Source organism: Candida pseudojiufengensis, assembly GCF_024610245.1.
Source record: "Candida pseudojiufengensis strain CBS 10847 chromosome Unknown scaffold16, whole genome shotgun sequence".
Taxonomy (NCBI): Eukaryota; Fungi; Ascomycota; class Pichiomycetes; order Serinales; family Debaryomycetaceae; genus Lodderomyces; species Lodderomyces pseudojiufengensis.
The window spans coordinates 91312-112034 of NW_026261534.1; the positions used below are offsets into that span (position 1 = coordinate 91312).

General features: G+C 27.4%; 6 protein-coding genes across 6 annotated transcripts; all 6 read left to right on the forward strand. All coding sequences in view use genetic code 12, as the record gives it.

The window, feature by feature from the left end:
- Window positions 1-165: 165 nt before the first annotated feature.
- KGF55_004129 (uncharacterized protein) lies at window positions 166-1992 on the forward strand (the record flags this gene model as incomplete). Its single annotated transcript, XM_051759000.1, has 1 exon — window positions 166-1992. One exon carries the CDS (start codon window positions 166-168, stop codon window positions 1990-1992), a length of 1827 nt encoding a protein of 608 aa, XP_051613138.1.
- A 2984-nt stretch (window positions 1993-4976) lies between these two features.
- PDE2 (3',5'-cyclic-nucleotide phosphodiesterase) lies at window positions 4977-6998 on the forward strand (the record flags this gene model as incomplete). The annotated part of the gene is made up of 1 exon (XM_051759001.1): window positions 4977-6998. One exon carries the CDS (start codon window positions 4977-4979, stop codon window positions 6996-6998), a length of 2022 nt encoding a protein of 673 aa, XP_051613139.1.
- Window positions 6999-10470: 3472 nt separating this feature from the next.
- KGF55_004131 (sugar porter family MFS transporter) lies at window positions 10471-12114 on the forward strand (the record flags this gene model as incomplete). Its single annotated transcript, XM_051759002.1, has 1 exon — window positions 10471-12114. The coding sequence occupies one exon, from the start codon at window positions 10471-10473 to the stop codon at window positions 12112-12114; it is 1644 nt and encodes a 547-aa protein (XP_051613140.1).
- Window positions 12115-14110: 1996 nt separating this feature from the next.
- KGF55_004132 (sugar porter family MFS transporter) lies at window positions 14111-15748 on the forward strand (the record flags this gene model as incomplete). Its single annotated transcript, XM_051759003.1, has 1 exon — window positions 14111-15748. One exon carries the CDS (start codon window positions 14111-14113, stop codon window positions 15746-15748), a length of 1638 nt encoding a protein of 545 aa, XP_051613141.1.
- Window positions 15749-17229: 1481 nt separating this feature from the next.
- Window positions 17230-18885, forward strand: KGF55_004133 (sugar porter family MFS transporter; the record flags this gene model as incomplete). Its single annotated transcript, XM_051759004.1, has 1 exon — window positions 17230-18885. The coding sequence occupies one exon, from the start codon at window positions 17230-17232 to the stop codon at window positions 18883-18885; it is 1656 nt and encodes a 551-aa protein (XP_051613142.1).
- A 236-nt stretch (window positions 18886-19121) lies between these two features.
- On the forward strand, window positions 19122-20120 carry KGF55_004134 (uncharacterized protein; the record flags this gene model as incomplete). The annotated part of the gene is made up of 1 exon (XM_051759005.1): window positions 19122-20120. The coding sequence occupies one exon, from the start codon at window positions 19122-19124 to the stop codon at window positions 20118-20120; it is 999 nt and encodes a 332-aa protein (XP_051613143.1).
- Between the last annotated feature and the right edge of the window lie 603 nt (window positions 20121-20723).

Consider the following 20723-nt stretch of genomic DNA (forward strand, 5'->3'; position numbering starts at 1 on the left):
TTGTGTCTTTCAAAAATGATTGACAGTAATTACGCAAGAAATTAAAATTAAAATTACTTTTTATTATTAATTTAAGCTGCACTTTAATCAAAGCATTACTTGATAACATTAAACTTAACCATATATTGAAATTAAAACCAATGACTCTACAGATATAACAATTAAATGAATGGAAGTATGAGTACATCCAAAAATTCACCATCAAAACCTTCTACTCCCAATTCAAGCTCCATTTTAAATAACAATTCACAGACTTCCAATGGTTCAGAAAACAATCTACGAAATACGAAAAATGAAAATGGAAGTCGAGTATCAATTAAACTTAGCGATTTAGGAATTAAAGTTCCAAGTAAAAAAAATAATAAATCAAATACAAATGGCGTGGGGAATTTAAATAATAATAATAATGAACCTTCTTGGCAATTGAATAAATTGAATTCAAAAAGTCCATTTAATAAATTATCATCACAACCACAATCACCACAAGCTCCTCAACAGCAACAACCACAATTACAAAAAAGACCATCAAGGAGTCCCTTGTTTAAACTGAAGAATCGATCAGATACAAATATCACAAGTCTTAATTTGAATCATAATAAAAGAAAATCTGTTTCATCAATATCAACTCCTGGTTCAAATTCTATAACTCCTCCATTAATATCAAAATCAAGTGATAATTTACGAAATTTATTAGATCGTGAGCCTCCCATCACTCCACCTGTTTTTGAAGATGATAGTAATATGTCATATTTTAATTTAGATAAAAATCGAAGAATTTCTAGTGGTAATGTAAATAATAACTTTAGATCAAAAGATAGACGAAAACCTTCTTCTTTTAATAATGGAAATAAGAGTAATACGGAACTACTAAATAGTCCTAGATTTATCAGAGATTTTAAAAAATCAATTGCTAACAATTATTTAAATTCATCATCATTCAATTCACAACAACATTCCAATTCTAATAATCCTAAATTACAAGTACAAAAAGAACAAAAAAATCGATTAGTTGATCAATTTTATAATAATGTCCCCAATTCTCCACAAAATAATAGTGATTTAAATAGAATTTTACAAAATAATTTAAATGATAGTAATGAATCTGGATTTTTAGCTTCTTTACAAAATAGTAATGTTAATTTAAAATCAATGGCTCAAGGATTAAGTTCAACAAAAAATAATGATATTAAAAAATTTAAATGGGATCAAGATGAAATTAATGTTGATGAAAAAATGAAAGAATTTGAATTATTACAACAAAATCAACCTCCTAAATCAGGACATTCAACAACAACTACAAATAATATGCCATTTGATTTAAAAGCTAGTGAAGATTTAGTTTTTAGTATTTTAAATAATGGAGGATTTAGTTTTCAATATGATGTTAAACATGTTATAGAAGATGATAAATTAGTCAATTATTTAATAAATATAGATAATATAATTGATGATTATATGAAATCTAAAAATTCAAATCACAGCAACAATCAAAATTTAAATGATGATGCAATGAATCAATTAACTAAGATTATATCATCAATTTCAGATAAAATAATGATGAAATCAAAATTATTAATTCATTCAAAATCTAATCCTATAAAAATGTCAATATTACAATTAAATATAATATCAAATTATCTAATAAATTTAAATTTAGATATAAAAAATTTAAAAAATTATCTAATAACAAATTTAGAAAATACCAAAAATGAAAATAAAGAAATTATTATCAAAAGTTTAAATAAATTAGATAACATAAATGAAAATTTAATAAATTTTGAAAATAAATCAAATTTTTATAAAGATAAAATCTCGAATTCAAAAAATTATATGAATGATGAAATTAATAAAAAAATTAAGTTATTGGAATCTATTAATATTAAAATTCAAAATCAAAAAAATTTAAATAAAACTAAAAATTATTTAAAATTAAATTGTTTGATTATTATTGGATTTATTTTATTTGTTGGTGTTTGGATTTATAAACGTTGATGATATATATCTTTTTTTCATGAGTTACTGGTTATAGACTATTTAAACAAATTTGTTTATGAAAGATTTATAAAAGAAATTAAAGCACGATAGAAGTTTCAATTAGAGGTGTTTGAATTAATGCCAACAGGAGATGAAATTTACTTAACCTGAAAGACGGGTCAGTTACTACGGAATCCGCTATACAAAATACCTCAGAATGTCAACTACAATCACGAGGAATAGACCAACTGGATCACGATTAATTGTTTTTATTGAGCCATAATAAGTTTGCAACAAATACTACTTATATATTTTATTTTCACTTTCTTTTGGCATGAAATTTATATTTTATTAAAACCTTGGCTCTTGTCAATGCTTTGTGGTTTTATCAGCATAATATACAGTATTTTATTATTGTCTAAATCAAGTCTTCGAAAGAAGTATTGCATATTTCTCATTTCCTGAATAAACTGGTACATCACCAAACGATAACTTATTTTGCTTTCCAAAACCTTAAGTTTTCACAATGAAACAACATTACTCATATAAATCTCATTTGAAAATACAATTCAAACTACTTAATACTACTTTTATTGTACTTTTATAAGTTTGATAAATTCATGAATTAGCTCTGGTTAAATTGACAAGGATTCTCTGTACATGTATCGAAAACAAAAACAAAAAGTAAACAAACAACCTTGTTTAGGTGTGTAATGCGGCTGATGTTTATTTCGACAATTGTGAATTAATGTTTGTATCACGTGATTTGGCAGTTGTATTGAGCACATATTCACTTGAGAAACAGCCATTAATATTAACACAAGTTTAATAAACGTCATACAAATACGATTCAAAAATAAGTAATCAACTTATTTATCTTACCTTCATAATAGTTTCAAGAATATTGGAAATTTTAATACCAAGATACCAAATTATCGAAAATGTCGAACACTTTTTTTGTTTACCTTTCGAGAATTGTGTTTGGCTATCTGGCTCACGTGATAGGATTTCCATTCTTGAGACCTGATTTTTGTCTTTTATAGGTATTAGTTCCCAAGTTGAAGCAAAACTTTTCATACGAAATACATTTAAAATTATCTGAACAGCATATTAATGTTATATTTAATGTACCTTTGATATACTAGAAAATTCGTTTTTGGCGAAATGAATTTGACAAGGATTTGTTTTTACATGGTAGGAAAGGTAAACAAAAAAAATACAGAAAGTTGTGTAAATTACACTAATACAATTTTACTATTGCAGTAGGGAACTTGTGTAAAGCTAAATATTGTCCTCTATTTTGCGCTTCAAAATATGTTGTCTCTTATTATTACTAATAGTATCGTATGATTTTTAGTAGAGATCTACGATTATCCACAATGTATAAGCAAGAACCGCAAAACATAACAGTTCAATTCTATTGTTATTGGTGTTACTGTTGTGTTTGTCGTTGTTTCATTGTTTTATTCAAATGTTTTAAATTAGAATTTTATGTTTTGATCTATTTCTATACATACATACATTATGTATAAATTGATTATTCCTACATAAACTTGCGCGAAGTTACGTCATAGACAGTAGAAATATAATATTATATATTGACCATATAATGTATTAGGTGTGAAGCTGAATTTAATGTAATTGAAAGATTACGAGATATGAAAAGTTTATAAATGTTCTATATGCATATGTTAAATATAAGAGACTTGAGCATTGATTTGATGTTGATTTAATTGTGATTTATCATTGTGGAAATTGTTTATATTTCCACTTTTAAAACCGATTGAAGTAATTGAAAATCATAACTTTCTATAAGAAGCGTTTTATTGTCATAAAGCGGCTAAAATTATTTTTCTGTATTAAAGCTAAAAATATATTTGTATATGCTGTATCTTTGATCTAACACTGTTGGCTGAATTACATCATTAGAAGATAAGAAGATCTCAGTGTTAACTATTTAATGATAAACTCAACTACAACGATAGTGATTAAATAGTGGTTTATACTTCTATTAGATGAATTTCATACTATTGGGGTTTCCTATATACAAAAAAAGCCATTCTTTGTCTTTTAATAAAAAATAAAACAAGAAACGGTTTTGATATTTATTTTCATCGGTTAAAAAATAATTAATAAGGTAAAATATTATATTCAACTGTCCTCTGGGGTGCTTTTTTCTTCACTCAATACAACAGAGATATAACTAATGACTATACTAGAAACTTGCTCTGTTGAACTAGTAGAATATTGTTGTAAAATACGTTTATATATTTTTGAGATGATGTATTTATTTAGTATATGTTAGTTTTGTTAATAAGTTAGTGAAGTAAAACATAAAGTAGTGTACTTATGGATAAAACGTATATTTTATCCACTACTATACAGTACTACTAAACCTTAATTATTATCTAACTAAGTAAATTTCTTTTTTTTCTTTTCTGCTTCATTAATTTTATTTTTTTTTTTACAACCAAAAAAGTTTAAGTAAGATAAAAAGAACTAAGCTACTAGAGATAACAATAAGATTCAACCACCACCACTTGTATTCAACTACTCAATCACACCTGTATTCTAATTCACAGTTTTTACATTTCAAGATCTTCAGAACGTTACTTACTGATCATATTATCATTGAATTTCAAGAACAAACTCAACTCAATTCACTCATAGTAATATAATTCTAAAGTTAAATTAAACAAAATTTAAGCTTATATAGTTTTAACAACAACATCCACAACTAGTATACTCAAATCATAAAGTTTAATTAAGCAAAAATAGAATTTGAAGGTTGAAATCATAACTAAAGATCATTTTTTTCATATTTTACTTGTGTTTATACCCCAAATTGAAATCAAATACACTATAAATAGGAGTTAGGAATTAGCATAACCTTTTAAATCCACATTCAATCCATTCATTACAACTCATTATATCTTAGTTTTTATCCTACAGTATCATTTGGGTCAAAAAAGTTGAAATCCAGTTAGCAAATATTCAAGAAGATGTGTGAAATATTATCACTAATAAAAGATATACCAAAAATTAAATTGAATTCAAATAGATATCCACATAAATGTGAAAAAGAAGGTCATAATAAAAATCATCATAGTCATAAACATAACATAGAAAATCAAAAACCACAACAATTAATACAACATTATTTCTCATCTTTTAAATTATTAATTGAACATTTATTTAAAAAGGGAAATCAAGAAACTGATATAAATTATCCAATTTTAATAATTTTAAAAAATGATAATAACCAGGAAAAATCAAATTATGAATCTTTAGAATCATTATCATATAAAGAAAAATTAATTTTATTAGATTATTTTTTTGGTCATTTAAATATTATAATTATACCACATAATCATCAAGATTTTAAAAGTTTAACAAAACAATTAGATTCAATTATAATTCAAATATATAATAGAATTTCAAGAATTGGAATTTGGACAGGTATAACAACAATAGATGATGAATGTGATGTTGATAAACGAATACCAACAATGAATAAATTATTAATTAAAAATGTTTCAAGATCATCACAATCAACTAAAAATTTAATAAAATTAAAAAATTTGATTATTTCAGAAATTGAATTTTTAAAATTATTAGGTAAGCATGATTCAAAACATTTAGCAAAATTATGTCATATAGTTGGAAATTGGTCATTTACAGCTCATGAATTAACAAATGATGATTTGGTATATTGTGTATATTTAATTTTAAACTATTCAATAAAAGAGGTTGAAAAATTGAAAATTGAACAAACAAATGAAAATACAAATACAAATTCAAATTCAAACTCAAACTCAACGTCAAAATCAAATTCATACACAAAAAACTTAATTTTACCAAATTCAAATGAATTATTAGCATTTATTTTTATATTAAGGGATACTTATAGATCAGGAAATCCATTTCATAATTTTCGTCATGCAGTTGATGTATTACAAGCTTGTTTTTATTTTTTAATAAGATTAGGTTGTTTACCACAATTTAAACAATTTATTATAAATCCTTTACAATCTGAATTTGAAATTGAAAAAAATTTAAATTTTAATATAAATGAAGAAGAAATTGAATTAATATCTATATCAAAATTATTTAATTCATCTTTTCCATCATCATCAAATTCATTAACTTCATCTTTTTCTTCTTCAATTTCATTATCATCTTCATCATCAACATCAGATTCAATCACCTCAAATTCATCATCTGTAACAGTAAAACAACCACAAAAACCACATTTAAATTCAATACAAACATTAGCATTATTAATAGCAGCATTAGGTCATGATGTTGGACATCCAGGTACAACAAATGCATTTATGATAAAAAATAAAGCTCCAACATCATTATTATATAATGATAGATCAGTATTAGAATCTTATCATGCATCAATATATATAAATAAAGTTTTAAAAATTTTATGGCCATCATTATTAATAACTCCTATTGATGAAGAAAGTCTTTTAAATATAAATGATTTAATCATATCATCTATTTTAGCTACAGATATGGGAGAACATTTTGAATATATATCAAAGTTAAAAAATTTTAATCAGCAAATTAATTCATATGAGTTAAATGATATAATAAATAAAGATAATCAAATAAAATTAATTTTAGCTTTATTAATTAAATGTGCTGATATTTCAAATGTTACAAGACCGCTTAGAATTTCTTCTCAATGGGCAGTAATTTTACAAAGAGAATTTGATGAAGTAAATAATTTAGATTCTTATTTAAATAATTTACAAAATGATGAAAATTTAACAAATTTTTCAAAATGTTGTATAATTGAAGATGAAGAAATAATATATCCAAAATTACCATTTGAATTATCAGAGATATTAGATAATGAAAACACTATAATAAAAATTTCAAAAGGTCAAATGTTTTTTATTTCAACTTTCGCTGAAAATTTATTTAATAATATAAGTCAAGTTTATCCTAATTTATCTTTTACTTGTGAAATTATTAATAATAATAAAAAATTTTGGTCAAATGAAAAATAATGAATAAATGAAATAAATTAGTGATTAAATAATTATAAAACGATTGGGAAATTGAATGGGTTTGAAGAATGAATTTACAGAGATGAATGATATTTGGGATTGGGAAGTTGTAAGGCGATTGGAATGGGGTTAATGAAGTAAAAAAAATGAAAATTTATAGCATATAATAAACGAACGATTATGAATGGATATATTAATTTATGTGTTATTTCCTTTTATTACATTATCTCTAAGTCACTTATGTAATATCTTGAAATAAGTGAAACAAATTATTGTTTTTTTCGCAACAAGATTCATAAAAATATCATTTACAAGCAGTTTTTTAATTCAGTACTTTGAAATTTTAACTTTCAAAGTATTGTAAACTAGCTCTCAAAGTATTCCAAACGATCTAACTTTTAAATTGTATCGAATAATATCTTCTCTAGCATTTTAGTTGATGTATTAAATATTTTAATGAAAGAAAAAGTTTTATCATTTTATACGTAGGTATGGAGGTAAAAATTCTTATGTATTGAAGTACGGAAGTTTCATTTAATTTTATTAGAGGGGAACTATAAAATTCATTAAGTATTTTGATAAACGTTTGTAAATCTAATGAAGAGAATAATATGATGTAGATTAGTCTAAATATTTATTTTGATTGAGGTACATTATTTATGTCATGCTTTTCAGAATATGAGATGATCTCAGTGAAAAAGAGGTGGTTTTATATTTTGGTGAATTTTTTTGTCATTGTTTGGTTGATTTATTTTTAGTATCATTCATGATTCTTTGATGTCACGAGATTTCAGGGTTTTATTGTCACCTTTAGTATGAAACCACTTTACATTTAATAACTTGCAGATTAAATTTGTAAATCTCTTACTCTATACGATTTTGTTAAGATTTGTTGAATGACATTTGGATACATGTTCATTTCAAATATTACTAGATAAGTAAGAAGGGTTTATTTATGAGAAGTATACTTCAAATTGTTATGAGAATGCTCAATCATTCTAGGACTCGTTACTCCTCTTTTTATATCCTTGAAAAAGTTGAGACAAAGAGTGAGTCGTACCTCAAATTAAAATGCAATGTAATGTGATTAAATTCTTTTAATTCGGGTTATGAATTGACTATTTAGCTTCAATTACCGATATGTACAATTTAAACTATTACTATTTAGAGGAGTCGATCCTTAGATAAGTTTTTATTGATGTGTAAGAAAAGAACAATTTATTGTTTCCCCTCCATTATCTGCACATGATTAGATCTAAAAATCATAATACTTTGTCAAAATTCAACCTTATCGATTGACCAACTACTAAAGTGTTCAAACTATCAGACGCCTTTTGCTCTTTTTGAAGTTCTTCCGCTCAATCTGGACTAATCCAAGACATCTGATTCGTTTGAAAAATCCCAATAAAAGTTTATAGGCTTTCAGATTGATCAATTCTAAAAAGTTTTGTTTGGTTACGTATTTTAAATCAAATTTATTCCGTTCTTCGAACATTCACCAAAAAGAGATCAATAAGGATAAATTAGTAAATCATTACAAATCAAAAACTAGTAAACTCAATGAAGAATCTATCCCCCACTTTTTCAAAGGATCTCATTGATATAAAAAATTTGTATTGTTACTGCAAACTTAAAATTGTTCCAAGATTTTCGGAATATTTATTGATTATTACGAAATCCGGATTATTTATTTTTCTTTGCTAAGTATGTAAGTATAAGGCAATAAAAATAATTTATTAGTATTTTTGTGACGCGTACTTCATTAGTCAGAAGCCTTAATGATCGTCGATTTTGCCCCACAAAAATTTTAAATTTGTATACTGATCATCAAATTTTAAACAAATTTGGAGATAAATTTTTTTTCTTCAAAACTATAGTTAATGTTCAAAGTGTTATAATTCAAAATTTAACATGAGATGTTTAGAAAAAGAGTTTTGGTATATTTGTAGAAGCTAAGAATTTAAATTATTCCGAAGTCATGTATTCGGTTTTAAAATTTTATTTTGATGATACTTCTTTATCATACTATATCTTTTTGAAAAAGATGTGACGAAAATAGAAAGTAACATTTTTGCAATAAAGAATGTAGCCTTATGATCATTAACCCCAGCTTTATAACTTTTACGAACGTAACAGACAATAAAATTTTAAACTGTATATCAATCGGTCATTTTTTTTTCCATTCCTAACTATTGCTATTAGGCTAATATGAAGTAGTGTATTAGGGTCAATTTGTTTGGTTAGTAGTAATGATAAAAATACTGTGTTTGTGTGAGTAAGTAAATTTCGTAAATATGGAACAATTATTTTTGAAATTTGTAACAAGCACAAAAGTACAGTAGTAGAAGATCTCGTCTGATTTAAATGATTACCAGCATTGACAAAAAACCTGAAAAGCTTGCAAATTAGCCAGTCTCGTCCATTTATTCAGCTAAGTAAACTTCTATATTCATTGTATAATAATCTGATGAACCGAAACTGAAATCACATTGTCTACAAACGCTAATAATCGGCTATAAAATATTATGAAGCCTGTTTTGATTGTCTGGAAGAAACAATACAGAAAAGAGTTTGCGGCATTTTATTCTCCAAATTCTTTAATTTGTATCCATTGAACTACTAGCGAGTTAAAGATATCATTCATTTGTCAAAATCAAATATTTGTGAGTGGGATGATTTGAAAATGGTTAGAATTTGCCATTCCAATTTTATACTGCATTTCAGTTTTTGAATGGTATTATATGTACAAAATAATTGTACAAAAGCTAAAGATGAAAATTTTTCCGAATTGACCGACAAAAAGGTGCAAGAGCTTCATACTCAGTAATTAATATCTCCAACTCCCCAGATTTTAGTTTACGAAACCATTCAGACATTAATCCACATAGTAACGAGTACGATTGAGCCATTAATTTCTTTTGCATTCAGCTACTTTTATTTTTATTAGCTTGTTTCAAATAAGGATTACCAAGAAAAATTTTAAAGATCGTTAATAATTTTTCCAGCCGGTAATGTGTCAAAGAAGAAAAAAATAAGATAAGCTTAATTACAGATTTTGACAGATTGATCAAGTTTCATATATCAACAAGATGTAAAGCTACAACCAAACACAAGGCGATATGTATTTGCTAAATTGACTCCACCAGTTTATTGTAACCATAAATATCAAAGCCTGGTCACTTGTTACTATAAAAAAATATCTCTTTTTTACTTTCAATTTTTTTTATGTCTGCATACAAAACAAATAATCCGTGTAGTTTAAACAATCATAATCTAAAATTTTTTTTTGCCTTACTATACAAAATATACCCCGGTGGGGAAGAAATTCTAATGACAATAGGCAAAATAACCAAACTAAGAATGGCTTAATTGAGACTTGAAAATATTATAAATAGCTTTTTATACCCCCCCTGAAATACAAAAAAATTCTGTTGTTTTAATATTCAATATCATTAATCTACAAATATCAAATATGTCTAGCAAAATAGAAGGAGTATTTGCTCCTATAGCATTAAAAATAGCCAACTATTTAGATGGTTTACCTAAAATATATAATCCAGTATTCATTGCTTGTATTTCAACAATAGCAGGTATGATGTTTGGTTTTGATATTTCATCAATGTCTGCTTTTATTGGTCAAAAGCCATATATGAATTTTTTTAATTCACCAAGTTCAACTATGCAAGGTTTTATTACATCTGCTATGGCTTTAGGGTCATTATTTGGTTCAATTTTTGCAACATTTGTTTCTGAACCTTTTGGTAGAAGATTATCATTAATTATTTGTGCATTTTTTTGGTGTGTTGGTGCAGCAATTCAATCATCTTCACAAAATAGAGCTCAATTAATCATTGGTAGAATTATATCTGGTTTAGGTGTTGGTTTTGGTTCATCTGTTGCTCCAGTTTATGGATCAGAATTAGCTCCAAGAAAAATTAGAGGTTTAATTGGTGGTATGTTTCAATTTAGTGTTACTTTAGGTATATTGATTATGTTTTTTATATCTTATGGTTTAGGTCATATTAATGGAGTTGCATCTTTTAGAATTGCTTGGGGTATTCAAATTGTACCAGGTTTAATTTTATTATTAGGTTGTTTTATAATTCCAGAATCTCCAAGATGGTTAGCTAAACAAGGACAATGGGATAAAGCTGAATTTATTGTTTCTAAAATACAAGCAAAAGGTAATAGAGAAGATGCAGAAGTTTTAATTGAAATTTCAGAAATTAAAGATCAATTATTAATTGAAGAATCAGCAAAATCTGTTAGTTATGCAACTTTATTTACAAAAAAATATATTATGAGAACTTTTACTGCAACTTTTGCTCAAATTTGGCAACAATTAACTGGTATGAATGTTATGATGTATTATATTGTTTATATTTTTGATATGGCAGGTTATTCAGGTGATGCTAATTTAGTTGCTTCAGCTATTCAATATATTTTAAATACAGTTTTAACTATTCCAGCATTATACTTTTTAGATAAAGTTGGTAGAAGACCATTATTAATTGGTGGAGCTATCTTTATGATGATTTGGCAATTTGGATTAGCTGGTATCTTAGGTTCATATTCTGTTCCATGGCCAGATTCAGGAAATGAAACTGTTAATATTAGGATTCCAAAATCTAATAAACCTGCTTCAGATGGTGCTATTGCTTGTTGTTATTTATTTGTTTGTTCATTTGCTTCAACTTGGGGTGTTGGTATTTGGGTTTATTGTTCTGAAATTTGGGGTGACAATAGAATATCTCAAAGAGGTAACTGTATTTCAACTGCTGCTAATTGGGCTTTAAATTTTGCAATTGCAATGTATACTCCTTCAGGTTTTAAAAATATTAATTGGAGAACATATATTATATATGGTGTTATGTGTTTGTGTATGGCTATTCATGTTTTCTTTGGATTTCCAGAAACTCGTGGTAAACGTTTAGAAGAAATTGGACAAATGTGGGAAGAAAAAGTACCAGCTTGGAGATCAAGAACATGGCAACCAACTATACCAATTGCATCTGATGCTGATTTGGCTAGAAAAATTAGTGTTGAACATAAAGAAGAAGGACTTATGGAAGATTCAAATTCTGATGAAATTGCTCAATCAGAAGAAAAAGTATAAAATTGAGATAATGAAAAAATATAAACTAAATTTAGTAATATTTTTATTACTAAATTCTAAGTTTTGGTTAAATTTTAGTTCTTCTTGATTGCATAATCAAATCTTTTGTAATACTTAATATTTAGATTTTAATGAACGGTTTTTATGTTGAAATTATTATGACTTTTGATGGTTAGTTTTCATGATTCAATATCTCTATTTATATTCCTTTGAGAATTATCAATCCATATGTACAGCAGACGTTGAAATGAATGAGCTCAACCATTACAATTTAATATTCTTTAAACCATATATCATTACTTAAAAAATCATCATACACGTCTATCAAAAATTTTCTTGTAAAAGTTAATCCGTGTTTCTCTTTATTAATATTACTTAGTACAAGCTCAATTAGACGATCGTAATTTTTGTAACTCTATCTAAGAAAAATTATTTATTCCGAGGATGGATAAATTACGTAATCACGGCTTTGAGGCATCAAATTTAATTTTTTAGTCTTAGCAAAGAAATTTTATGCTTAAATATTCGAGAAGTAGTTAAAATCAATTTTGTGTTCATCAGAACTTTAGATCTCCAAATTTAAATTTGTTTTCACAGCTGACTATTCAAACTAGATCATCCAAGGTAACAGAAGATTTATTTGAAAACTCTGAATCCCTACTGCATTTGAACCGTATGTGTACGTGGAACTTACCCAAATTTTTGAATGAAATCATGTTGTATTTAACATACGTTCAATGAAGTGCAGCAAAATATTAGCAAACGTTTATGTTTTATCTGAACCAGCAGTAAAAATAACAAATAAAATGGGGAAAGTTACAAATTTAGATTATTTTGTTTCACCACCGACTAAAGCTACTCGAAAATCAATTCGGTTATGAGAGTTTGTAGTATATAGAGATTGAGTGACTACAGTTTAGTATCACTCAACATTAGTTGAACAAAAAAGTTTTAATTTCGTTTTAGTGTAATACCGTAAAAAAAATTATTGCCTTACACATAAGGCTTTTGGTAATTCAGTTTGTGTAGGATAAAGTTTAATTTAAAATTCAAAATTTTCTTTCGTTACCTATGTTCATATAACAACAATCGTATGAGGATTTTGCTCGTGAGTATAAAAAGAAATGACAAGGGGTAGAGATAACTAAGATTTACGAGTTGAGGAAACTTCTTGGTCAGATCCACTCTTTGTCGTACGTTATTGTTCCATCCCCAGGTGAAACTATACTCCCTGAAAGAAAATTTCTTGAGAATAAATTTTTTTCCGTTATACAATAAATATTGTTCCTTGCCAAAGAAAATTTTGAAGAAAAAAAAAATCCGAAAATATGGGGTAAAATTACACAATAAGATAACACATACAAAAATTTGAAAAAACCACCAATCAATATCATGATCTACTTGGAATATTTCTGGAATCGGAAAAATATTTTCCATCATCCCTTTCTTCCTTCAGTTTGCTAACAAGTTTTGTTAGAAAATTTCCAAGAAAAAATGATTTTTGTAACATAATTTGTTAGTACTATAAGAATGCAACTAGTCTAAAAAAATTTATCCATAAGGCAAAAAAAATAATTTAGTTTAGTGGTAACTAAAAATAATTAGGTGGTAATACATAAAACATCATCTACCACATTTTACAATGATATACTTTGTTATGTATTACAATCTCATTCAGTTTTATCGAGTTAATTATTTCAATTTGCATTAGAATTTATCAAAATATGAGCATAAAGTATGAATGTATCAAGTGTTATTACCCCAGCGGGGAAATTCTTTGTTGATTTTACAATAGTAAGGCTTTCAGTGATATTTAGGCTAAACTATAAACAGAGTAATGATAATAATAGTAATTTAGAATTAAATACGAGTTTTAGCTTCACGATTCCATACTAAAAGTTTTAATATAAATACCTGTTAAAATCTTGAAAAAAGATGTTGCAATTATTTTTTTAAAACTATTAATTTCATCAATCAACAATTCATTTTGAAAAAGATGTCTTCTAAAATCGAAAGAGCTTTTTCAGGTCCAGCTTTAAAAATATCAAATTTTTTGGATAAATTTCCTAAAATTCATAATGTTTATTTCATTGCTTGTATATCAACCATTGCTGGTTTAATGTTTGGTTTTGATATCTCATCAATGTCAGCATTTATTGGCTCAAATCCTTATGGAAATTATTTCAATCATCCTGGAGCTGATATGCAAGGTTTTATAACTGGTAGTATGGGTATTGGTTCATTTTTTGGTTCATTATTATCTTCTTTTGTTTCAGAACCTTTTGGAAGAAGATTATCTTTAATTATTTGTTCTTTATTATGGATGATTGGTGCAGCAATTCAATCTTCAGCTCAAAACGTTGCCCAATTAATTATTGGTAGAATTATTTCTGGTTTTGGTATTGGTTTTGGTTCATCAGTTGCTCCAATTTATGGTGCTGAAATTTCACCAAGAACTAGAAGAGGTACTGTTAATGGTTTGTTTCAATTTGCAGTTACCGTTGGTATAATGATAATGTTCTATATTTGTTTTGGCGTTGGTCAAATCAATGGAGTTGCTTCATTCAGAATTGGTTGGGGTATCCAAATTGTACCAGGTTTAATTTTATTTTTTGGTTGTTTCTTTATTCCTGAATCACCAAGATGGTTAGCTAAACAAGGTAGATGGGAACAAGCTGAACAAATTGTTGCTAACGTTCAAGCTCATGGTAATGCTGAGGATACAAATGTCTTAATTGAACTTGCAGAAATTAAAGAACAATTATTAATCCATGAAGAAGCTAAATCAGTTGGATATGCTACTTTATTCAAAAAAAAATTCATCGTCAGAACTTTCACTGCTATCTTTTCACAAATATGGCAACAATTAACTGGTATGAATGTTATGATGTATTATATTGTTTATATTTTCCAAATGGCAGGTTATTCAGGAAATGCTAATTTAGTTGCTTCATCAATTCAATATGTTTTAAATGTTGTATGTACTGTTCCAGCATTATTATTATTTGATAAAATTGGTAGAAGACCATTATTGATTGGTGGTGCTATTTCTATGATGATTTGGCAATTTGGATTAGCTGGTATTTTAGGATCTTACTCAAAACCTTGGGCTGATTCAGGTAACGATGCCGTTAATATTAGAATTCCAGAATCAAATAAAGCTGCTTCAAACGGAGCTATTGCTTGTAGTTATTTGTTTGTTTGTTCATTTGCTTCAACTTGGGGTGTTGGTATCTGGGTGTATTGTTCTGAAATTTGGGGTGACAACAGAATTTCTCAAAGAGGTAATGCCTTATCAACATCAGCAAATTGGATTTTAAATTTTGCAATTGCCATGTACACTCCTTCTGGTTTCAAAAATATCACTTGGAAAACTTATATTATTTATGGAGTAATGTGTTTAGCAATGGCTATTCATGTTTATTTTGGATTCCCAGAAACTCGTGGTAAACGTTTAGAAGAAATTGGACAAATGTGGGAAGAAAAAGTTCCAGCTTGGAGATCAGCTTCATGGCAACCAACAATTCCAATTGCATCTGATTCAGATTTAGCAAGGAAATTAAGTCTTGAACATAAGGAAGATGCTGAATTTTCAGATGAAAAAATTCAAGATGTTGAAACTAATTCTGTTTGAGGAGAATAATAATTGATGATTGGGTTCATTTCAATTCTACTTTATTTCATTTAAGTTTTGTTGGTTTTTTTAATGTTATAGTTTACGCCGTTTATGTTTAATGTAATTATGAAACTCATGTTTCTTTTATAAGTTTTAAGCATCTAATTGTAAGTTGATATCCTTCCATGTCCTCTAAGTTTCAAAAACAGCTGTAAGTACGATTTTCTCTTGAAACAATTTATTTTTATGACCACATGTGTTAAGGGGATGATTTGAAAAACTGATTCATATAGGAATAACCTATGATAGGAATCCCCACCTTTCAAATCCACTTTTTAGCTAGATCATGTGTTGCTGACGAAATACTTGGCTCTAAAAAGCCAAATGGTTATGTTTCTTCGGTCGGAATTGCAAACATTTTCACTTTTTTCATCATCACTCAATTGTGATAAGAATAAATTAAAAGACCAAGAAAATTATATCAAGTTTTAATCTTTTGTAAAGTGGCATATATCGGAAAATTTTTTTTAGAGTTGATTGAGATTTCATTACATATTATAATGATTGAAACATCTTTTCTATTGATTAATTCTTCAAAGCAATTTTTGAATTATAATGTCAGTTAAGAAAATCATATGACGCCTAATCACTCATTACACATCAGGCTAATATGGCTGGTGTATTGTAGGAAAACAAACCTATTAATCCAGAACCTATTAACGAAAATAATTTGAAATAATCCGAACTTGTATTATGTCATTAAATCTTTACTTTAAAAAAACTAAAATCTTGTATAAAAGAAACACAAAGAAAAACTATCATACCATGGACAAAGACATAACTTCCAAATATCGGAAAAAAAAATCATACAAGCTATTTAAAAATTTAATGTGTTATTGTTGTTCAAGGATTAATTTATTTTGCTATGATCATACATTTAAATAAAAAGTTTAATTTGTATGAAAAAAATTTCTGAAGTTAAGAAAATTTGTTAATTAACAATAAAGAAAAATTCTTAACAATTCAAGAAATTAAGTGTAACATTTGAATGACTACTATGAATAGCATTAAACGAAATTAAAGTATGAAGAGGGGATAAATATATCGAAGATTACTGTACTTTAAAAGATAATGAGCAGTAATTAGATCGTGCTTAATCAAACATTGTTAATCAAATAAACAGGGATCGTTTCACAAAATTCGAAACATGTTTTTCCACTAAAACATAAGACGAACCATAGGTTAACCTTCAAGTCAAGAATTTAATTAAATCTTAGTATGTAAGATGGGTAATTACCCCAGCTGGAGTTTTTCTCAAATCTAAGAAATTTTTATTGTTACATGGCCATGTTAATGTTTACATTATCATCCTCAAAACAAAATTATTATTTTAATATGGAGCACCAAATAACATTCAAATATAAATAAGCATAAATTTCCTCAAATCTTCAAAATGTTTTTAAGTCCCAAACTAGTTAATAAAGACTATTCACACAAATATGTCGTCTAAAATTGAGAGAATCTTTACAGGACCTGCTTTAAAAATATCAAATTTTTTAGATAAATTCCCTAAAATTCATAATGTATATTTCATTGCTTGTATTTCAACTATAGCGGGATTGATGTTTGGTTTTGATATCTCATCAATGTCAGCATTCATAGGTTCAAGACCATATCTCGAATATTTCAATCATCCAGGAGCTGATATGCAAGGTTTTATCACCTCATCAATGAGTTTAGGATCATTTTTTGGAGCTTTATCGTCAAGTTTTGTTTCTGAACCTTTTGGAAGAAGATTATCTTTAATTATTTGTTCTTTGCTTTGGATTATTGGTGCTGCTATTCAATCTTCAGCTCAAAATAGAGCTCAATTGATAATTGGTAGAATTATATCTGGTTTTGGTGTTGGATTTGGTTCATCAGTTGCTCCAATATACGGAGCAGAGATATCTCCAAGAAGACGAAGAGGAACAGTTAATGGATTTTTTCAATTTGCAGTTACATTAGGTATCATGATTATGTTTTACATAGGTTTTGGAGTTGGTCAAATCAATGGAGTTGCATCTTTTAGAATTGGTTGGGGTATCCAAATTGTACCAGGATTATTATTATTCTTTGGATGTTTCTTTATCCCTGAATCACCAAGGTGGTTAGCAAAACAAGGTAGATGGGAACAAGCTGAGACCGTAGTAGCAAATGTCCAAGCTCATGGAAATCATGAAGATGCTGATGTTAAAGTCGAAATTGCAGAGATTAAAGAACAATTATTGATTGATGAAGCGGCCAAGTCAATTGGTTATGCTACTTTATTTAGAAAAAGATATATTGTGAGAACTTTTACAGCCATGTCATCTCAAGTATGGCAACAATTAACTGGTATGAATGTTATGATGTATTATATTGTTTACATTTTCCAAATGGCAGGTTATTCAGGAAATGCCAATTTAGTTGCTTCATCAATTCAATACGTTTTAAATGTTGTATGTACTGTTCCAGCATTATTATTATTTGATAAAGTTGGTAGAAGACCATTATTGATTGGAGGTGCTTTAATGATGATGTGTTGGCAATTTGGTTTAGCCGGAATATTAGGTGCACGTTCTGTGCCTTGGCCAGAGTCAGACAATGAATCAGTAAATATTAGAATTCCTGAAAGTGATAAGCCAGCTTCAAACGGTGCTATTGCTTGTTGTTACTTATTTGTTTGTTCATTTGCTTCAACTTGGGGTGTTGGTATTTGGGTTTATTGTTCAGAAATTTGGGGAGATAGTAGAATTTCTCAGAGAGGAAATGCTTTATCAACATCAGCAAATTGGATTTTGAATTTTGCTATTGCAATGTATACACCTGCAGGTTTTAAAAATATAAGCTGGAGAACATATATTATTTACGGAGTTTTCTGTTTCTGCATGGCTATACATGTATTCTTTGGTTTCCCAGAAACTCGTGGTAAACGTTTAGAAGAAATTGGACAAATGTGGGAAGAGAAAGTACCAGCTTGGAGATCAGCTTCATGGCAACCAAGTATACCTATTGTATCTGAAACTGAGATGATTAAAAAAATGAATGTTGAACATAAAGAGCATGGTGGTTTAATGGATGATGATTCATATTCTGATGAAAGAATGAAAGGTGTTGAAACTAATTCTGTTTAGAGCTGACATTTTGATTGACGAAGGGACGTAGATTATGTTTGATTTTATATTGCTAGAATATATAAGTGTAATAAGTTTAGTTTATTCTTTTATTAACATGTACTGTAAATGTATTTGAATTTATACAACGTTACAACATCTCTTTAATTATTACACAAAATTGGACCACTATAAGCAGACACGAAAAATTTATATGAAAATTTGTAAACAGTGTTATGTTAAACATATCCAGGTACATGTCAAAAAAATTAAAACTAGATAACATGGTCAAAATTTGTACACACTCGGGGTCGTTTCATGCAGACGAATCATTAGCTGTGTATTTATTAAAATTATTACCTAAATTTTCCAATGCTGAGGTAATAAGGTCGAGAAATCCTGAGGATTGGGAAAGATCAGACATAGTAGTTGATGTAAGTGGGAAATATGATCAAGTTAAATATTTCGATCATCATCAAAGGGAATTTGATACTACATTTAATAATAATTACAAGACTAAGTTATCATCTGCTGGATTAATTTACAAACATTTTGGGAAAGATATAATACAAGAAGTATTAAATTTACAATCTAATGATAGTAATGTGGAATTGTTATATGACAAAGTATATAAAGAATTTATTGAAAGTCTAGATGCTAATGACAATGGTATTAGTAATTACCCTAAAGACATAGAAAGTAAGTTCAATGAAAAAAATATCACATTGCCTGCAATGGTTGCAAAATTTAATCCTAGATGGAATGAAAGCTGTAAAGATGAGGATTTTGATCGTCAATTTTTGATTGCAAGTGAACTAATGGGTAAAACTTTTGTGAATTTATTGGAAGGATATGGCAAAGGTTGGTTACCTGCAAAATCTATTGTTGAAAAAGCATTTGAAAATAGATTTAATGTTGATAAATCAGGAGAAATAATAATTTTATCTCAATTTTGTCCATGGAAAGAACATTTATATGCAATTGAGAAGAAAAATAATGCTGAAGGATCAATAAAATTTGTTCTTTTTCAAGATGCAAGTGGTAATTGGAGAATTTCTACTGTTAGTATCACATCAAGTTCTTTTGAATTTCGAAAAGGAATACCGGAAGAGTTAAGAGGATTAAGGGATGAAGAATTAAGTAATAAATCAGGTATTGAAGGTTGTATATTCGTGCACGCTGCTGGATTTATCGGAGGAGCAAAAACGGAGGAAGGAGTTTTGAAATTAGCAAAACTTTCCTTACAAAAAGACTAAAGTTAATATTGAGTAATGAAAATATCTTATTTATTGGTTAGTAATCAGATCAAAAACTGTGTAAATCATTTATTTGTCTATTTTGTATCGAATCCTATACCTCGTATACCATTTGCATGATATAAATTTGCCAAGATTAATTGTAAAATGCGTTCTAACGTCGGAATGAATTGACTAAATTGGTACAGATGTCTAAATTTTGTAAAACGTGAGGCTCAAAATTTTTTATTTTCCTTCTTCATTTTCGGTTACATATTTGATTTTTTAGTACTACATAGTATATCCGCAAAAACTTGTAGTTTATTAGCTTTAATTATGTTTGGTTCACGATGATTTTGATAGTTCTCTATCAATCAATATTTCTACGTTGCTCGGTTTTGAAATTGAATTTCGAATGGTTTTGGATGATGTTTGTAGGTAATTACCAGCGTCAATAACAAAAGATGAGTAAAGGGCTACAAAATCTGATAAAACCCCAAGCGCAATTTCAAGATTTGAAAAAGAAAGAAAAAATTGCGCAATACACAAACTTGAGAAAAATTGCGCTTTTGATTTTTTACAATAATTTTTGATGATAATAATTACTAATTCTGTCCTATATAA